General features: G+C 51.9%; 7 protein-coding genes across 7 annotated transcripts; 5 read left to right on the top strand and 2 right to left on the bottom strand.

Annotated features, from left to right (window-relative positions):
• Positions 1 to 255: 255 nt before the first annotated feature.
• Positions 256 to 1,781, bottom strand: PV05_07040 (uncharacterized protein; the record flags this gene model as incomplete). The annotated part of the gene is made up of 2 exons (XM_013459824.1): positions 256 to 1,242; positions 1,293 to 1,781. The coding sequence occupies 2 exons, from the start codon at positions 1,779 to 1,781 to the stop codon at positions 256 to 258; spliced, it is 1,476 nt and encodes a 491-aa protein (XP_013315278.1).
• A 768-nt stretch (positions 1,782 to 2,549) lies between these two features.
• On the top strand, positions 2,550 to 3,394 carry PV05_07039 (uncharacterized protein; the record flags this gene model as incomplete). The annotated part of the gene is made up of 3 exons (XM_013459823.1): positions 2,550 to 2,903; positions 2,963 to 3,101; positions 3,207 to 3,394. The coding sequence occupies 3 exons, from the start codon at positions 2,550 to 2,552 to the stop codon at positions 3,392 to 3,394; spliced, it is 681 nt and encodes a 226-aa protein (XP_013315277.1).
• A 150-nt stretch (positions 3,395 to 3,544) lies between these two features.
• On the bottom strand, positions 3,545 to 7,618 carry PV05_07038 (uncharacterized protein; the record flags this gene model as incomplete). Its single annotated transcript, XM_013459822.1, has 2 exons — positions 3,545 to 5,360; positions 6,108 to 7,618. The coding sequence occupies 2 exons, from the start codon at positions 7,616 to 7,618 to the stop codon at positions 3,545 to 3,547; spliced, it is 3,327 nt and encodes a 1,108-aa protein (XP_013315276.1).
• A 724-nt stretch (positions 7,619 to 8,342) lies between these two features.
• PV05_07037 (uncharacterized protein) lies at positions 8,343 to 9,092 on the top strand (the record flags this gene model as incomplete). The annotated part of the gene is made up of 2 exons (XM_013459821.1): positions 8,343 to 8,780; positions 8,862 to 9,092. 2 exons carry the CDS (start codon positions 8,343 to 8,345, stop codon positions 9,090 to 9,092), a joined length of 669 nt encoding a protein of 222 aa, XP_013315275.1.
• Positions 9,093 to 9,140: 48 nt separating this feature from the next.
• On the top strand, positions 9,141 to 9,677 carry PV05_07036 (uncharacterized protein; the record flags this gene model as incomplete). The annotated part of the gene is made up of 1 exon (XM_013459820.1): positions 9,141 to 9,677. The coding sequence occupies one exon, from the start codon at positions 9,141 to 9,143 to the stop codon at positions 9,675 to 9,677; it is 537 nt and encodes a 178-aa protein (XP_013315274.1).
• Positions 9,678 to 10,567: 890 nt separating this feature from the next.
• PV05_07035 (uncharacterized protein) lies at positions 10,568 to 11,866 on the top strand (the record flags this gene model as incomplete). The annotated part of the gene is made up of 1 exon (XM_013459819.1): positions 10,568 to 11,866. The coding sequence occupies one exon, from the start codon at positions 10,568 to 10,570 to the stop codon at positions 11,864 to 11,866; it is 1,299 nt and encodes a 432-aa protein (XP_013315273.1).
• A 339-nt stretch (positions 11,867 to 12,205) lies between these two features.
• PV05_07034 (uncharacterized protein) lies at positions 12,206 to 14,073 on the top strand (the record flags this gene model as incomplete). The annotated part of the gene is made up of 3 exons (XM_013459818.1): positions 12,206 to 12,557; positions 12,609 to 12,798; positions 12,849 to 14,073. The coding sequence occupies 3 exons, from the start codon at positions 12,206 to 12,208 to the stop codon at positions 14,071 to 14,073; spliced, it is 1,767 nt and encodes a 588-aa protein (XP_013315272.1).
• Positions 14,074 to 14,103: the final 30 nt, after the last annotated feature.

Below are 14,103 nucleotides of genomic sequence, written 5' to 3'. Positions count from 1 at the left end.
AGCCATGCACCACCCCCGGATCGGCGTATTCGCACCGGAGCAGACAATCGCGTGCGCCGATTACCTTCTGCTGCAACAAGGATGCGTCCACATCGTAGATCCTCCGGTAGAAATATATCGCCAACGCCTGCTGGACTGCATCGAGCATGCTATCCAAAATGTGCAGATCGCTAGAAGCAAACGTAGCTTGAGTGTTAGACCGTTGCAACCGACGAATACGTCTTTCGATAGCTTTCGCTCGGCTCATGAAGTTCTTCAGATTGGGATTGTTTGAAGTATTGTCCGCCTCACAGAGTCAGCAGAGTCGGCAGAGTCTTTCTCCTTAGCAAGCCGAATGGTCAGTGACAATAGGAGCATCCAAGATTCTGGTACGCCAAAGATCTCCGGGTATAAGGTAGGTGGAAATTCCCTCAGACATTCAAGGTGGAGGTCGTTCTCGCCTACTTCTAGACTCTTCACCTCTGACATCTCCTCATCCAAATTGACGAATTGAGGGGGTCGGAACGACAGACGGTCGCTGCTGTGGACCGCCATGCCGCTTGATTCGATTGCTTTTCGAACGTGGTGGCGTTGCTGCGAATCTGTGCTGTCGATGTATATGCTCTCTTGAAAAAGTCTCTCGAAGACGTAACAGTGGTGCAGCAAGCGAAACTTTCGAGATTTCTTGCGGTTGAGACCCCTGAGCCTGATAAACTTCTCTGCTTCGACAAGATAACAGTCTGTTTGTTCACGGGTGCCGGCACACATCGAAAGTTGCACCATGGTGAGGAGAGCCATCAGGATGGCCTTGTATTTGGACGTTTTGGGAACAACGTAGGCAGTTTTGAGCATCAGTCTGGCGTGCACCCGAGCCTGTTGTTTATACAACTTGCCCTGGTCACGCCACATCTGAGACTGTGACACGCCTCCGAGACTGAAAGCGCTGATGGCCAAGGACGCATAGAATGCCGTCAGACTAGCATGGTCGAGTTGTTCGCCCAACGTGACAGCAGCGAGGCAGTTCTTGATGTGCGGAATAAAGAGAATGTGCCATGGCGTTTTGTTGTGTCGAAGTGGCGTCAGGAGGGTGATGACTGTGGTCGCGTAGTGCTTGAGCAGTGTCACTGCATCCTGTGGGATACTTTCGTGGGTGGCCGTGAGCGCTGAGACCTGGGGGTTGATTGTCGCCTGATTCGGGCCGGCCGTTTGTATGTAATGTGGGAAGGAGTAATCGTGCAGCGGGAACGCAGTGTTGATCATCTCCTGGCTTTCAGGTATTGAGAGGTGGTCATCGAAGACTTCATGGACACAACCCGGATCCCAGCCATGTTCCAGAAATCTGGAGAGGTCGGGAGCGAGATCTGGTCGGATTGATTGAAATTGGCCTGGACTAGCCCTTGAGTCCAGGGCGATAAGTCCGAGTCTGAGGGACCGAGGAAGTCGTTGGTCAATCGCACCAGATCCAGCTCAGAGGGTCCTTCCTCTCCCTCTTGGACAGAGTCGGTGGGGCTTGAAGTGGTATTGGGGACGCAATTCACCTTGAATGCCCCGAATGGACCTCGGCGGATTTCTTCGTGTTGAGAAGCAGTCGAATTGTCGTCAATTTGAGCCAGGACACGCAATACCGATCGAGGAGGCACGCTCGACAGAAGCCATTGGCTCATGCGTCTACGCTCTTCCTCCGTCAATAACGACCGTCGGAAGCGGGCAATACCTTCCCCAGGGGCATTGGTGGCGTGGTCGAAATCGAAAAAGATGCCCTTTTCGTATCCTGCACAATCTAGCCTAGCATACTTGCACATAGAGCAGGTGGGTCGGCCTTCGTCGCATTTGACATGACGAATGCGACACTATCCGTCGTCAGTTAATCACCCTTGACGCTTGAGATCGGAGCGGTCAGCGGACCGTGGCGCATCCACCAAAGGATCGATTTCGCAGACTCTCCGCTTCTGGAACTTGCAAGTCATCGGCCTGGGTAGACATTGGATGTACTGAGACTATCAAGACCCCTTCTGCTTTTGGATCTTGCAGTCAGGTAGACCATCACATGGCTCTGGCATTGGCGCAAGAAAAGAGGAAGGTTGTGATTGAGTTGATAAGTTTTGCCCCAACCTGTATGATAATGTCGTGGGGTCACTTTCTCAATAGAAATCAGACGCTCCACCAGGGATAGCCTTCCTCTTTGGCGAAGACCCCTAGGCCATATGGGCCCGAGCGGCGACATCAATAGGGCCAATTGGCCAATATGCGCATAGATTTCTTGCAGGGATGGGCTAAGGAGATATGCACCCAGCCTTGCCAGATAGGGCTCGATGCTAGACTTCAGGGCGCTGGCAATGCTTCCCTTCTCAAGCTAGAGCTGCTTCGGATTCACTTACAAAGCAACTTTGTCGTGATAGCCGCGTCAAGGTCATCGTTAGCAGCGCTCCAAAGAAGCCAACCAACCTCAACAAACAATCATCTCAGCCTTCGATGGCAAGGTGGTGCGTTGGCCTACCTCAATCAATAAGCTGTGCCTGGTTTTAAATCACACCCACCTCTAGGTCGCCATTACCGGCGCAGCGTCAGGCATGGGTCTGGCAACAGCAAAACTACTGGCCTCCCGAGGGGCTTTCATCTCTCTTGCAGACATAAACGAAGCCGCCGTCGAAGCAGCATGTGAGTCGCTACCAACCAGCAACAGGCACATGTGCAGGGTCATCGATGTCCGCAGCAGCCCGTCAGTTGATGCCTGGATCGAAGCGACATTGCAGAGGTTCGGTAAGCTCGATGGAGCTGTCAACATGGCCGGCATCATCACCCCGGCGAAACCTGTTGCCGAAGAGACCGACGAAACGTGGGATTTCAACTTTGCCGTCAATGCTCGGGGTGTCTTCTGCTGTATAAGGGCTCAGATTCGGGCCATGACAGCTGGAGGGAGCATTGTAAGTCTCCTTGTTGATTTAATAAATGTCCATGCGTTCGCTGAACATGCCTTGTACAGGTGTCTGCTGCCAGCACCTTTGGCCAGATGGGATCCCCGGGTGTTTCCCCTTATTGCGCCAGTAAAGCGGCCGTCATTGGTCTTTCCAGAACGGCCGCAAAGGAAAACCCACACATACGGATCAACTGTGTGGCTCCAGGTAAGTTCCGATTATATAGCATTGTGCTGGTAAAAAGGCATTGTTCAAGGCCATGTCGCCATGAGGAAGCAGCAAGATGAAGTCGAGCTGATGTTCACGCCACAGGCTCTGTCAATACTCCAATGTCTGCTGGCGAATATCCTGAGGATGTCAAGCGCGGTCTCCAGCAAACGGCACAAAAGCGAAGAGCGGAGCCAATCGAAATAGCCAATGTTATTGCTTTTCTGTTGAGTGACGAGGCGTCCTTCGTGACGGGAGCTGTATATAACGTGGATGGTGACTGGATGTGCTAGTGCAAGTTTCCAGTCTGCAAGCTGATCACGAAAAGTCCCACGGACTCGGAAGCTATTCAAGACTCGCAAGTGAACCTCTTCCGAGGCGATCCATTTAGCACTGGGCCCCAAGGCAACATAACCACACTTATGTTCAATAGAGATGCCCTCTTACGAGTACACAATCCCATGTTGGATAGTCTCCATCCTTTGGCCGACCGGGTCCAAAGTCATGACAATGTGATCAGCTCCGCCTCGACTGTTCCGTTGCCCACCTCGTTCGACGTTGAACCTCACTGGCACCCTGCGTGTCAATTCGCCTGTTAAAGACGCTCCTTTCACAGCACTCAAGTCGCTGCCATCTGCTGCTGCGAATAATGAAATTAAATTGAAGTCATCCCCAATCGGACTTTTATAGAGGAACAAGGCCTTGGCTACAATGCAAGTCACCGCCAACAAGGGATTGACTAACAGAATCACCCCAAGCATGGGCAGTCTTCGGAGGGTCGGCACAGTTTTGACGGTCACAATGTGCTGCGCGGCCTTTTCGTATCCAGTGAGTGCCCTCATCTCTCCGCTTTGAATTCCTTGTGGCCGAGCAATGGTGTCCAAGCTGGTGATTCGCGCCCAAGCCATGGCTGCGGCCAAGGCTGGTACTGTATTGACAGGCTGAAAATATCTTAGTTCGCCATTTGTCGGAGCCGGGTAAGGGTAGTCAAAATCCCCAGCTCGATTGTGCCAGTCGTATTCTCCCAGCATTGTGCTGAACATCTCCTGCAGGCCGATGGCATTGTTCTGCAGGAGGCTCTGGTTTGCTAGGATGCTGTTGTCGATGAGCTCCGCTTCGACTAGGGTTATGTTCGATGAAGAAATCAACCATGTGGCTTGCGCCATTCGACGGGTCTGCTCCGTTCGGATAGCTTCGGAAAAGAAAGTCTCGTTCATCGTTGTGTTCCACGCCGAGAAGTACATCACGGAAAAGTTGGTCAAGAAGTTTCCCGTCATTCCTGCCCAAAGAGCATTGTTAGCCCCTCGAACATCCCCGCCGTTGACTGCGAGATCATGCCCAAACTCGTCTTGCACGGCGGTCCAGTAATCTTCACTGTTGCGCTCGGCTTCCGTTGGGTTGACCATTTCCGACACGGTCGCATTGACAGTAGCGGTTAACGACAAAGTCTCCCCATCAGAAAGCCTGGATTGGAGGCCACTCAGGTACGACGGAAACGGAGAATCAAGGATTGCCGCGGTCTTGTTGTCAGCAGCTATATACATGTTGAAGCCATAGGTTTGATTGAGAGCTGGGTCTATCCAAAACGGGACATAGACATCGGGGAGGATGGAAAGGCCATCACCAATTCTCTGCTTTCCCGGAGTGGACGAGAAGCCAAAGAAACCGTTACCGTTGTCAACTATTATCGTGCTCTCTCCTCCAACGAACTTTTTATATCCAATACCTAACAACATCGGGAGGACTAGTAGGCAAAACAGAAGCATGCGGTATGCTATGTTGACCTTGGACGCGAAAATGTCCTTGCGCAGCAAAGCGTCGAGATCTTGAATTGTTGGGCCACTCCGACTGGCCGTGTGAATGAGGGCCGTCCGCAGGATTAGACCTTCGAGGCACACCGACATTACAGCCAGTAGGAAGCCAACAACGATCAACTGATTGATCTGCCCGAGGAAAATCGCCAGTCGGGAACAGAAGACGGTAAGAAACCCTGCAACGAGACAGAGGACCTCGATAGACAAGAGAAAGATGTCTTTCATTGGCACGCGGTGCTTGCGGCCTGGTTTTCCACATGGTTCCATTAGGAGGTGCTCCGAGGAGTACATTGTCGTCTTTGTGGTCCTTGATGGGACGGCAAGAGATTTGGTGGTATCCACGCGGAACAAGAAGGGCTCTTGGTGATAAGATTCTCCTGATCTCATCTCGTCAATCGTTGTAAAGTCGACACTGTGCAGATGATAAGGCAAGATAGAATCCGAGCTAATCAAGACAGCGAGGGTGAAAGTATAACGGGCGAGCCAAGTACTAGGCAATTGCTCCAGCATCCATGCATGGCATGCAAGAGTGGTTTGCTCCCCTGTTTTACTAGGCGCCGCCTGGCCCCCATCGTGCGAAGCCTCAGCAGACGCCACCCGACGCAGCAATCACCTACTAATTATAGTTCGAGACCTCAACCAGTCTGGGAGGCGGCTAATAAGTGCTGCGTCGAATCCGAGACTAATTGTTTCAGGTGTGGAAGGTGTGGAAGGTGTGGAAGGTCGCTACATAGTAGTTATTGATGATGAAACCTGCGACCAAATGCTGGCCAGGGAGTGGAATGAAGGTGGTCAGCGTCTGGAATCTTGGCACTTCCCTCGGCACACCCTAAAGGCTCTCCGAAGGTCCGAAGACCACTCCCCTTTATCGGAGTGGTTTTCTACCCATACAAGCATGAGGACTCGTGCCACCCTGCATCGACGGAACTGGCTAGAATAGTCTCATTGGTAGCTGGTGAACCTTCTCATAGACAAAATTAAGTCGTATTTTCTTAGGACTGGCGCCAAACAATGCAGCTCTACATGACGCGGACATCATCGTGGAGCGGAGGAGGACATGATGCACGTTCTACCAAACACGACGACCATAGCAATTGGTAGAATCTCTGCTCAGGCAAACTGCAAACCCTCCCAACCAGCTGATTTCGAAGCTTCGCACCGTCGGCGGAATTCGATGGCACTGCCAGTCTACCTTGCCACAATCCGAGTCTGCTTTCCGGCAACGTTTGTATTGACTCCCGTCATCCAGCTGTCAACCTCGTGGGACAATGCCCCCTTACTGACCTCAATGACGTGTTCAGTCCATTGTTCGACAGCTTCCTCCGTAGGTTCGACACGAGTGTAATTATTGTCCTTGCAGTACTGCAGTAAGTCAGACGTTACCTGAACAGCGTGCTCAATGCTACGTGTAGCGTTCCCGAATGGTTGGTGCGGCCCGAGAACCATGAAGATGTTCGGCATGGCGGGCGCGGTAATACCGAGAAATGTCTTTGGTCTATGGTCAACCCATATTGCTCGTCGTCCTTTCTCAGTGTCGCTACTGCCAAGGAGAGGTCGGCCGTCTTTCGCACTCCATTCAATGGCACTGAACGCTCCAGTGATGGCGTTGAATCCAGTGGCGAAGATCAAAACATCTAATTCGTGCTCCTGGCCATCAGAAGTCACTATTCCCCGGGACGTTATGCGTTCGATGGGCGTTTCTTGCAGATCGACCAAGTGGACGTTGGGCTGATTGTATGATTCAAAATACCCACTTTCCAGGGGCACTCGTCGTGTGCCAAAACCGTGATTCTTTGGGATGAGCTTCTCTGCCACTGCAGGATCGTGCACTCTTTTCCTGATCTTATTTGCCATGAAATCGGAATATAGCTGATTGGCCGCTCGATCGGTGTAGGTGTCGCTGAATGCTCCCAACCACTTCGCGAAGCCCGGCTTAGCATAGATTGCCTCCCACAACGCCAGTCGCTCTTCATCTGTGACATCCGTTGAATTTCGTGGATCGGCTTGGTGGAGGAAACCCATCGGTGTGGACGCGCAGCGTTCAAATACAGCGTCATATTCGGCCCTAAGTCGCTCCATCTGCTCTGGCGTGATCGGTGTATTCCGCAGTGGCGCAGACCAGTTCGCCGTCCTCTGAAAGACTTCGAGAGACTTGACGCTGGGTTCTTTGGCAATTTCGGTGATAGCCTGGATGGCAGTGGCGCCCGTGCCAATTACGCCAATACGTTCCTTGACGAAATCGCGGCTCAGGACAAAATCTTCGGGCCACCGCGAGGTGTGGAACTTTTCCCCCTGGAAGTTCGCGATGCCTTGGATGTTGGGCAGGGTCGGCTCAGAGAGAAAGCCGAGACAGCTGATGAAAAATGTCGCCCTGTAGGTCACACCAGATTGGTCCACAAAATGCCAGGTATGGCTGTCATCGTGCCTAACGGCCGATGTGATCCGCGTGTTGAATTGGATGTCTTTACGAAGGTCGTTTTTATCGGCCACCCGTTGAATGTATTTCAGCGTCTCCGGCTGCGGAGAGAAGGCTTCTCTCCAGTGCCATTCCTGCAACAATTCCTTGTCCCAAGAGAAACCATACGAGACGGATTCACAGTCAAAGCGGGCGCCAGGGTATTTGTTGAAGAACCATGTGCTCCCCAACATCGGAACCAGCTTCAAGTACCTGGATACGCCACGACGGGAAACGTTGTTGGACATGGTGCAGACTGCAGATGCCCGAGAGGCCAGCCCCTATGATGAGGACGTCGTAAACTTGTTCCTGTTGAATGCCGATAGAACCCATAGCTGAAGAGCGAGCTGTTCAATAAGTGACGCTATGTTCCAATGGGCTGATAGCCAATTTGACTGGGTAGAAGTGCCAAAGTTCAACATGCACGGATTCTTATACTCCTGAGTTGATATGGCTTCCGCTTTGTGGCAAGTCCGAATCTCAATCACACCACAGTGTTGATACTTGCCCTTGGGTCTCCTTGGACGTTATGGCTCCCCAGTCAGCCCCCCTTCTCCCGTCACAAATAGTCCGGGGGTGGAGTCTGGACTTGATATTTGAGGAAGGCTTCCGAGATGCACAATCTTTGACATTCATTATTATAGCTCCTAGTGAGGTGGAGCTCCCCCAGATACGAGACGACAGTCTTATCAAACCGCAATCACTGTGGACCCGCTGGAGGCATGGGAGTACTGCTCTCTCCCCTAGGGGGAAGCGCCCGCGACACGAACATAGATATCGTCATGCTTCCTCTCTGAAAAGAACTCATTCAATCGTCAACTCGCCCTCGAGTCCGCGTCTGTCTGTTCTCTGTTGTTCGTTTGTGGTATCTACTGCTTCTTAAAATGGCTGCCGATGCCATCTTCGAAAAGGACACGAGTCCCAGCAAGACTATGTCTGACCCTGACCTGTCCAAGATCGAGACATGCTCGAATGGCGACCAGTTGCAATTCCTTGAAGTGGCCGGCACCAACAAGAAACATCAAATCCCGACATGCCCAGATGATAGCTATTGGTGGTACCATTGGCACTGGTCTGTTTGTTGGATCTGGTCAAGCTCTTGCAAGAGGCGGTCCAGCGTTCCTGCTGGTAGCCTACTGCTTAATCTCTGCTTTGGTCTATGGCGTGGTCACTGCAGTGGCCGAGATCGCAACCTTCATGCCCGTGTCTGGCTGCTCCATGGCTTATTTTGCCACCCGCTACGTCTCGCCCTCGCTGGGATTCGCCTTGGGCTGGCTCTACTTCTACTCATTTGGCATTATCGTCGCCTACGAGATCACCGCCGCAAACATTGTCATCGACTTTTGGCCTAACAACGTGCATATCGCCGTCTTCATCACCGTTATGCTCGTGGTCATTGTCGGCCTCAACGTAAGTACTCTTCCCAGGGAAAGGCTCTGTGGTTGATACGCGAGTCTTCTATTCTACATACAGCTTGCTGACGACCTGCAGTTCTGCCCTGTTGGTATCTGCGCTGAAACGGAGTTCTGGTTTGCAGGCATCAAGGTCGTCATGATTATCGGTCTCCTGCTACTTTCATTTATCCTCATGCTCGGTGGAGGTCCCAGCCATGATCGACTTGGCTTCCGCTACTGGAATAACCCGGGTGCGGTTAAAGAATACATTGTTGGAGGTGCTGGGGGCCGTTTCACCGCCTTTCTGTGGACAATGGTCTACTCTTGATTCTCCTTCTACTTCGGCCCGGAGCTCATCGTCTTCTCCACCGGCGAGATGCGGAACCCTCGCAAGAATCTCCCTAGCACTGCCCGCCGCTTCTTCATCCGGCTGGTGGTATTCTATGTTCTTGGAGCCCTGGCAATCGGCATCATTACCAACTCTGATTCCGATGGTCTGGTCTCCGGTACTGGCAACGCTAACGCTTCTCCATGGGTCATTGCCATCCATTATCAACGCAGGCATCCTCACCAGTGCGTGGTCCTCCGGCAATTCCTACCTCTTCATGTCGAGCCGAGCGTTGTACTCCCTCGCGGTTGCAGGGAGCGCGCCAAAGGTATTCACCAGATGTACCCGTTACGGAAGGCCTATCTACGCGGTGGCGGCCAGCAGCTGCTTTACCTTCCTTGCCTACCTAAGCTGCGGCTCTCATGCTGGAGTAGTGTTTTCAACTGGCTCATCAACCTGACCAACACCGCGGGTTTCACTTCCTGGGTTGTCTGCTCTATTGTCCTCATCCGATTCCGAAAAGCGTGTGTGGCACAAGGCATCACTGTCCCGTACAGCTCACGCATTCAGCCATACGCCTCATAGATCTGCTTGTATTTTTTCACGTTTCTTCTCTTGATGAATGGCTCCACTTCTACCCAGGGAGACGTACGGCCAGCGGCTTCTTGACCACTTACTTGGGCATCCCGATCTTTCTTCTGCTCTGGATTGGGCACAAATTGATGGCGGGGAGAAACGACCCGTGGATGTTCAAGCCTCACAACGTCGATTTGACAACTGGCTTGAGGGAAGTCGAAGCTGATGCGGAAATGTGGATAAGAATGGATATTGCAAAGAAGGAGCACACCGGCAAAGGAGGTATATTGAAGAAGATCTCCTTGCTTTGGGGATAAAAAGATTGAAGCATTCCGAAAGCCATCGGGGTCAAACAGTGTCGACGACTTTATTAGCCCAGAGTCACGGCTTAGAAGGCGGGCACAGCTTTGCTGCGAACACTTTTGTGCAATTTCGCTTGATATCTGGTCTGCGTGAAGAAAGCCGTGAGTGTTGAGAGTGCGGACGGGCGGATAGCAGCTCTCTTTACACAAGCTTCAAACCAGCTTGTTATGTAGCATACTCTTTCTTGAGGACGTCCCTCTAGTTGTCGGTCATCGATAGACACAGAATCGCTGGTAGCCTTTTCCCACTTTCAGCTACGCCAGTCATGGTGCACTGCTTTGTGCTCGTGCAGTACTCAGACTATGATATTTAAGAAAGGTTTATCAGACAGTCACTCTGTAAGGAGCAGCTACACTATACTAGATCCTCATAGTATCGCAAGACAAGGCTGAGAACTGTGACGGGACCTTGGTATCGAACGCCAAGACTCGGTGTCGGGGAATTAACCTCCGCATGCCGATGCCGACGCCTCGAGAAATTTTGTTCGACTGCGACAAATTGTAACAGTTCCTGATAGCTGCCGACATTCCTCGACCATGTCAGTACGTGCAAATGGCGACCATGTCGCCCCATCAAGAGATGTCGAGGATATAACTCCGAGCAAGAAAACCAAGAAAAGAAAACACACTTCCGAGGACAAAGAAGCCTCGACAAAGAAGAAAAGACGGCGGACGGAAGAGGCAGAGGACGCGACAACGACACAGGAACCCCCTACACCAGAAGTGACAAAAAAGAAAAAGAAAAAGTCTAAGGATAAAGACACACAAGCGTCGACGGCACAGCAAGACCTCGTGCTACCTGATGCGCCGGACCATGAAGAGGCACCATCTACAGAAGTTCCGCCATACGAATCCGCGACGGCTGTTGAAGGTGGCGATAGAGCAGACGTGGAACTTGAAGAGTCTCTGAATCTGCTCGAGTCGGAAGATCCTTCGTCCTTCTACTCGACTCGAATATCTCTCTATCTTTCGATACCTGCCATCTCACTAGAGTCAGGCGGCTCCTCTCTACTCGCAACCCATCTAGCACCGTTACTCCTCACTTACTTTCCTCCCGCTCGAGGCATAGTTCTCGGCTTCTCCGATCCTGTTCTCTCTGCGAAGGCCAACAGCGGCATAAACCTACCTCTCGTACCTCCGCGGGACGACAAAGTTCCGCCTCAAGCCGAGGTACTTGCGAAAACAGCGGATGAATATGGTGTATGCTGGGTGTGGCTTACTGCGACGTTGCTGGTATTCCGACCAGAAACAGGCGATGATTTATACGGATGGACCAATGTGACATCCGAAGGGTTTGTGGGGTTGGTGAGCTACAACTACTTCCAGACAGCCGTAGAGAAATCCAGAATACCTGCGGCATGGAAATGGAATGGTCCGACCAAAGAAGAAACGACCAAAAACAAAAAGAAGGGCAAGAAGGGCAAATTGCGTGACGAGGTGGACCATAGACAGGATAGCGAAGGGCCTGAGGACGGAGATACTGTGGCTGCACCATATCAAACCCGGATCCAAGATGACAGTGGATATTTTGCAGACGCCAGTGGCTCAAAGATGCCATCAACACTGGAATTCCGGGTGGTTGACACCGAAGTGGTACCGGCACATGACAGGACGAAATGGTCTCTGCAGATTGATGGAACATTACTTGATGAGGAGACTGAGCAAGAAGTCCTGGCAGAAGAGCGCGCCAAGTTTGAGCGGACTCAGCAGCGCAGTCGGTCGCAGACACCAGGAGGAGACGCATTCATGGCAGGAGCTTTGGGTTTGAGTCGAGAAGACAGTGTTGCTTCGGGCCTGTCTGTACAGGCGCCTGTTCGGCATCGGAGGGCATATTGATACTCGTGTTTGCTACGACTGAGATGAAAGACGTGGACTTGGTGTGCTTGGTCTTGATCTGACAGGAAAAGCACCGTTTCTGCTATATTTGACATGTGTCAGAGCTGCTTGGGCTGGTTAACAATTGCCAGTGTGTGATTGGTGGAGATGAGGCACTCTAAAGACCAACGGTGACGCAATTTGGAGAGACACGCTCGAAACATGTGGACGAGGAGGTGCGTGGACAAGTGCCAGTGCATGCATCACCATTCCCTCCAACAAACACCATGCCTCTCTGGTGCTCGTCTACGTGTACGCCTTGAATCTGGGTCAGCCTCTCTACTTTTCTGATTTGTATTCATGTTTGCCAGGCCTACCTCCCGCTCAGTTGTTGCCTCCATCTATAAATCACTGTTGTCACCGAATCCAACACCGGCAGTTCGTTTGTCACCCCACTTTCTCACCAGATCGTTCTCTCTCCATACATCCAACATGGCTCAAGAGTGGAAACTCAAGGACCTACCGAAGATAGACCTTAAAGACCTTGACAAAGTCGAGGTTGAAGTCGAAGGCATTGAAGGAGGAAAAGTCCTGCTCGTCAAAGTGGGCGATCAGATTTCGGCTCTCAACGCCAACTGTACACATTACGGTGCTCCCTTGAAGAACGGTGTACTGACGCCCGAAGGACGTTTAACATGTCCATGGCACGGAGGCAAGTAGTATATCTGTCATCGGTTCAGAAGCCATGCTGATATGATGATAGCATGCTTCAACACCAAGACCGGCGACGTGGAAGACTCTCCTGCACCTCTTGCCCTGAACAAGTTTAATGTCATTGAGAAAGATGGAGGAGTCTATATTACAGGAAAAGAAGCAGACATCAAGGGCGGCAAACGGCAAGTCAACGTCAAGACCACGCCTAGCACGGACGAGAAAGTGGTCATTGTGGGAGGGTTAGTTGCCAGCTGTACATTCCAGCACATGAATATTGACGAGATCGCAGGGGCTCAGGCACATTCGGTGCAATCCTAAAACTTCGCGAACTCGGTTTCCAAGGACATGTCACCGTCATCACTGGCGAAGGTCTTCCCATCGACCGGACGAAACTGTCTAAAGCCCTCATAACCGACGCCTCGAAAATCTACCTTCAACCTGAACAATTTTACAAGGATGGTTCAATCGAATTCTACCCAGACACAGTCACAGGTGTGGACTTCGACTCCAAAGAAGTCAAGACGAAGACTGGCAAAGCCTTCCCATATACTAAGCTCATCCTCGCCACTGGCGGTACCCCACGAAACTTGCCGCTCCCCGGGTTCCAGGATTTGTCGAACATCTTCCTCTTGCGGCAGATCAGCGACACGCAAGCCATCATGGACGCTGTCGGTGATGGGAACAAGAAGATCGTCATTATTGGCTCGAGCTTCATCGGTATGGAGGTGGCCAACGCTCTAGCCAAGAACAACTCAGTCAGCATTGTGGGTATGGAGTCTGCTCCCATGGAGCGTGTCATGGGCGCAGAGGTCGGCAAGATCTTTCAGAAGAATCTCGAGAAGAACGGCGGCAAATTCTACATGAAAGCCAGTGTCGATTCGGCTGTGCCAGCTTCAAAACTCGCCAATGCTGTCGGCCTCAGCTCCGTCAGGGCAGTGAAGCTGAAGGATGGCACCGAACTGGAGGCGGATCTCGTCATCCTTGGAATTGGCGTCAAGCCTGCAACAGAGTACTTGGAGAACAACCCCAAAATAAAGCTAGAGAAGGACAGTAGTGTATCTGTGGACGAGAATTTCGCGGTCAAAGGTCTCACAGACGTCTATGCGATTGGCGATATCGCGACCTATCCGTACAATGGACCTGGAGGTAACCACACGCCTGTGCGCATCGAGCACTGGAACGTTGCGCAGAACATGGGACGGACAGTGGGCCAACTCATCGCTCAACCAGGCAGCAAGCCTAAGCCTTTCATCCCGATCTTCTGGTCAGCGTTGGGTGGCCAATTGAGATACTGTGGGGCAACGCCAAATGGATGGGATGATCTTGTGCTCAAGGGCGAACCGGAGAATAGCAAGTTTGCTGCATACTATTGCAAAGATGACACGGTCGTGGCTGTGGCCAGTATGATGATGGATCCGATCATGACCAAGTGCGCGGAGTTGATGAGGCACGGTAAGATGCTGTCGAAGAAGGACATTCAAAGCGGACAGGATGTCTTACAGGCAAGCCTGTGAAGACAGGAATGTATTAGTGGTGATGAACAT

Source organism: Exophiala xenobiotica (assembly GCF_000835505.1).
Source record: "Exophiala xenobiotica strain CBS 118157 unplaced genomic scaffold supercont1.4, whole genome shotgun sequence".
In the NCBI taxonomy this organism is placed as follows: domain Eukaryota; kingdom Fungi; phylum Ascomycota; class Eurotiomycetes; order Chaetothyriales; family Herpotrichiellaceae; genus Exophiala; species Exophiala xenobiotica.
The sequence above is the reverse complement of the archived record's forward strand: the minus strand, read 5'-3'. Positions and strand labels throughout refer to the sequence as shown.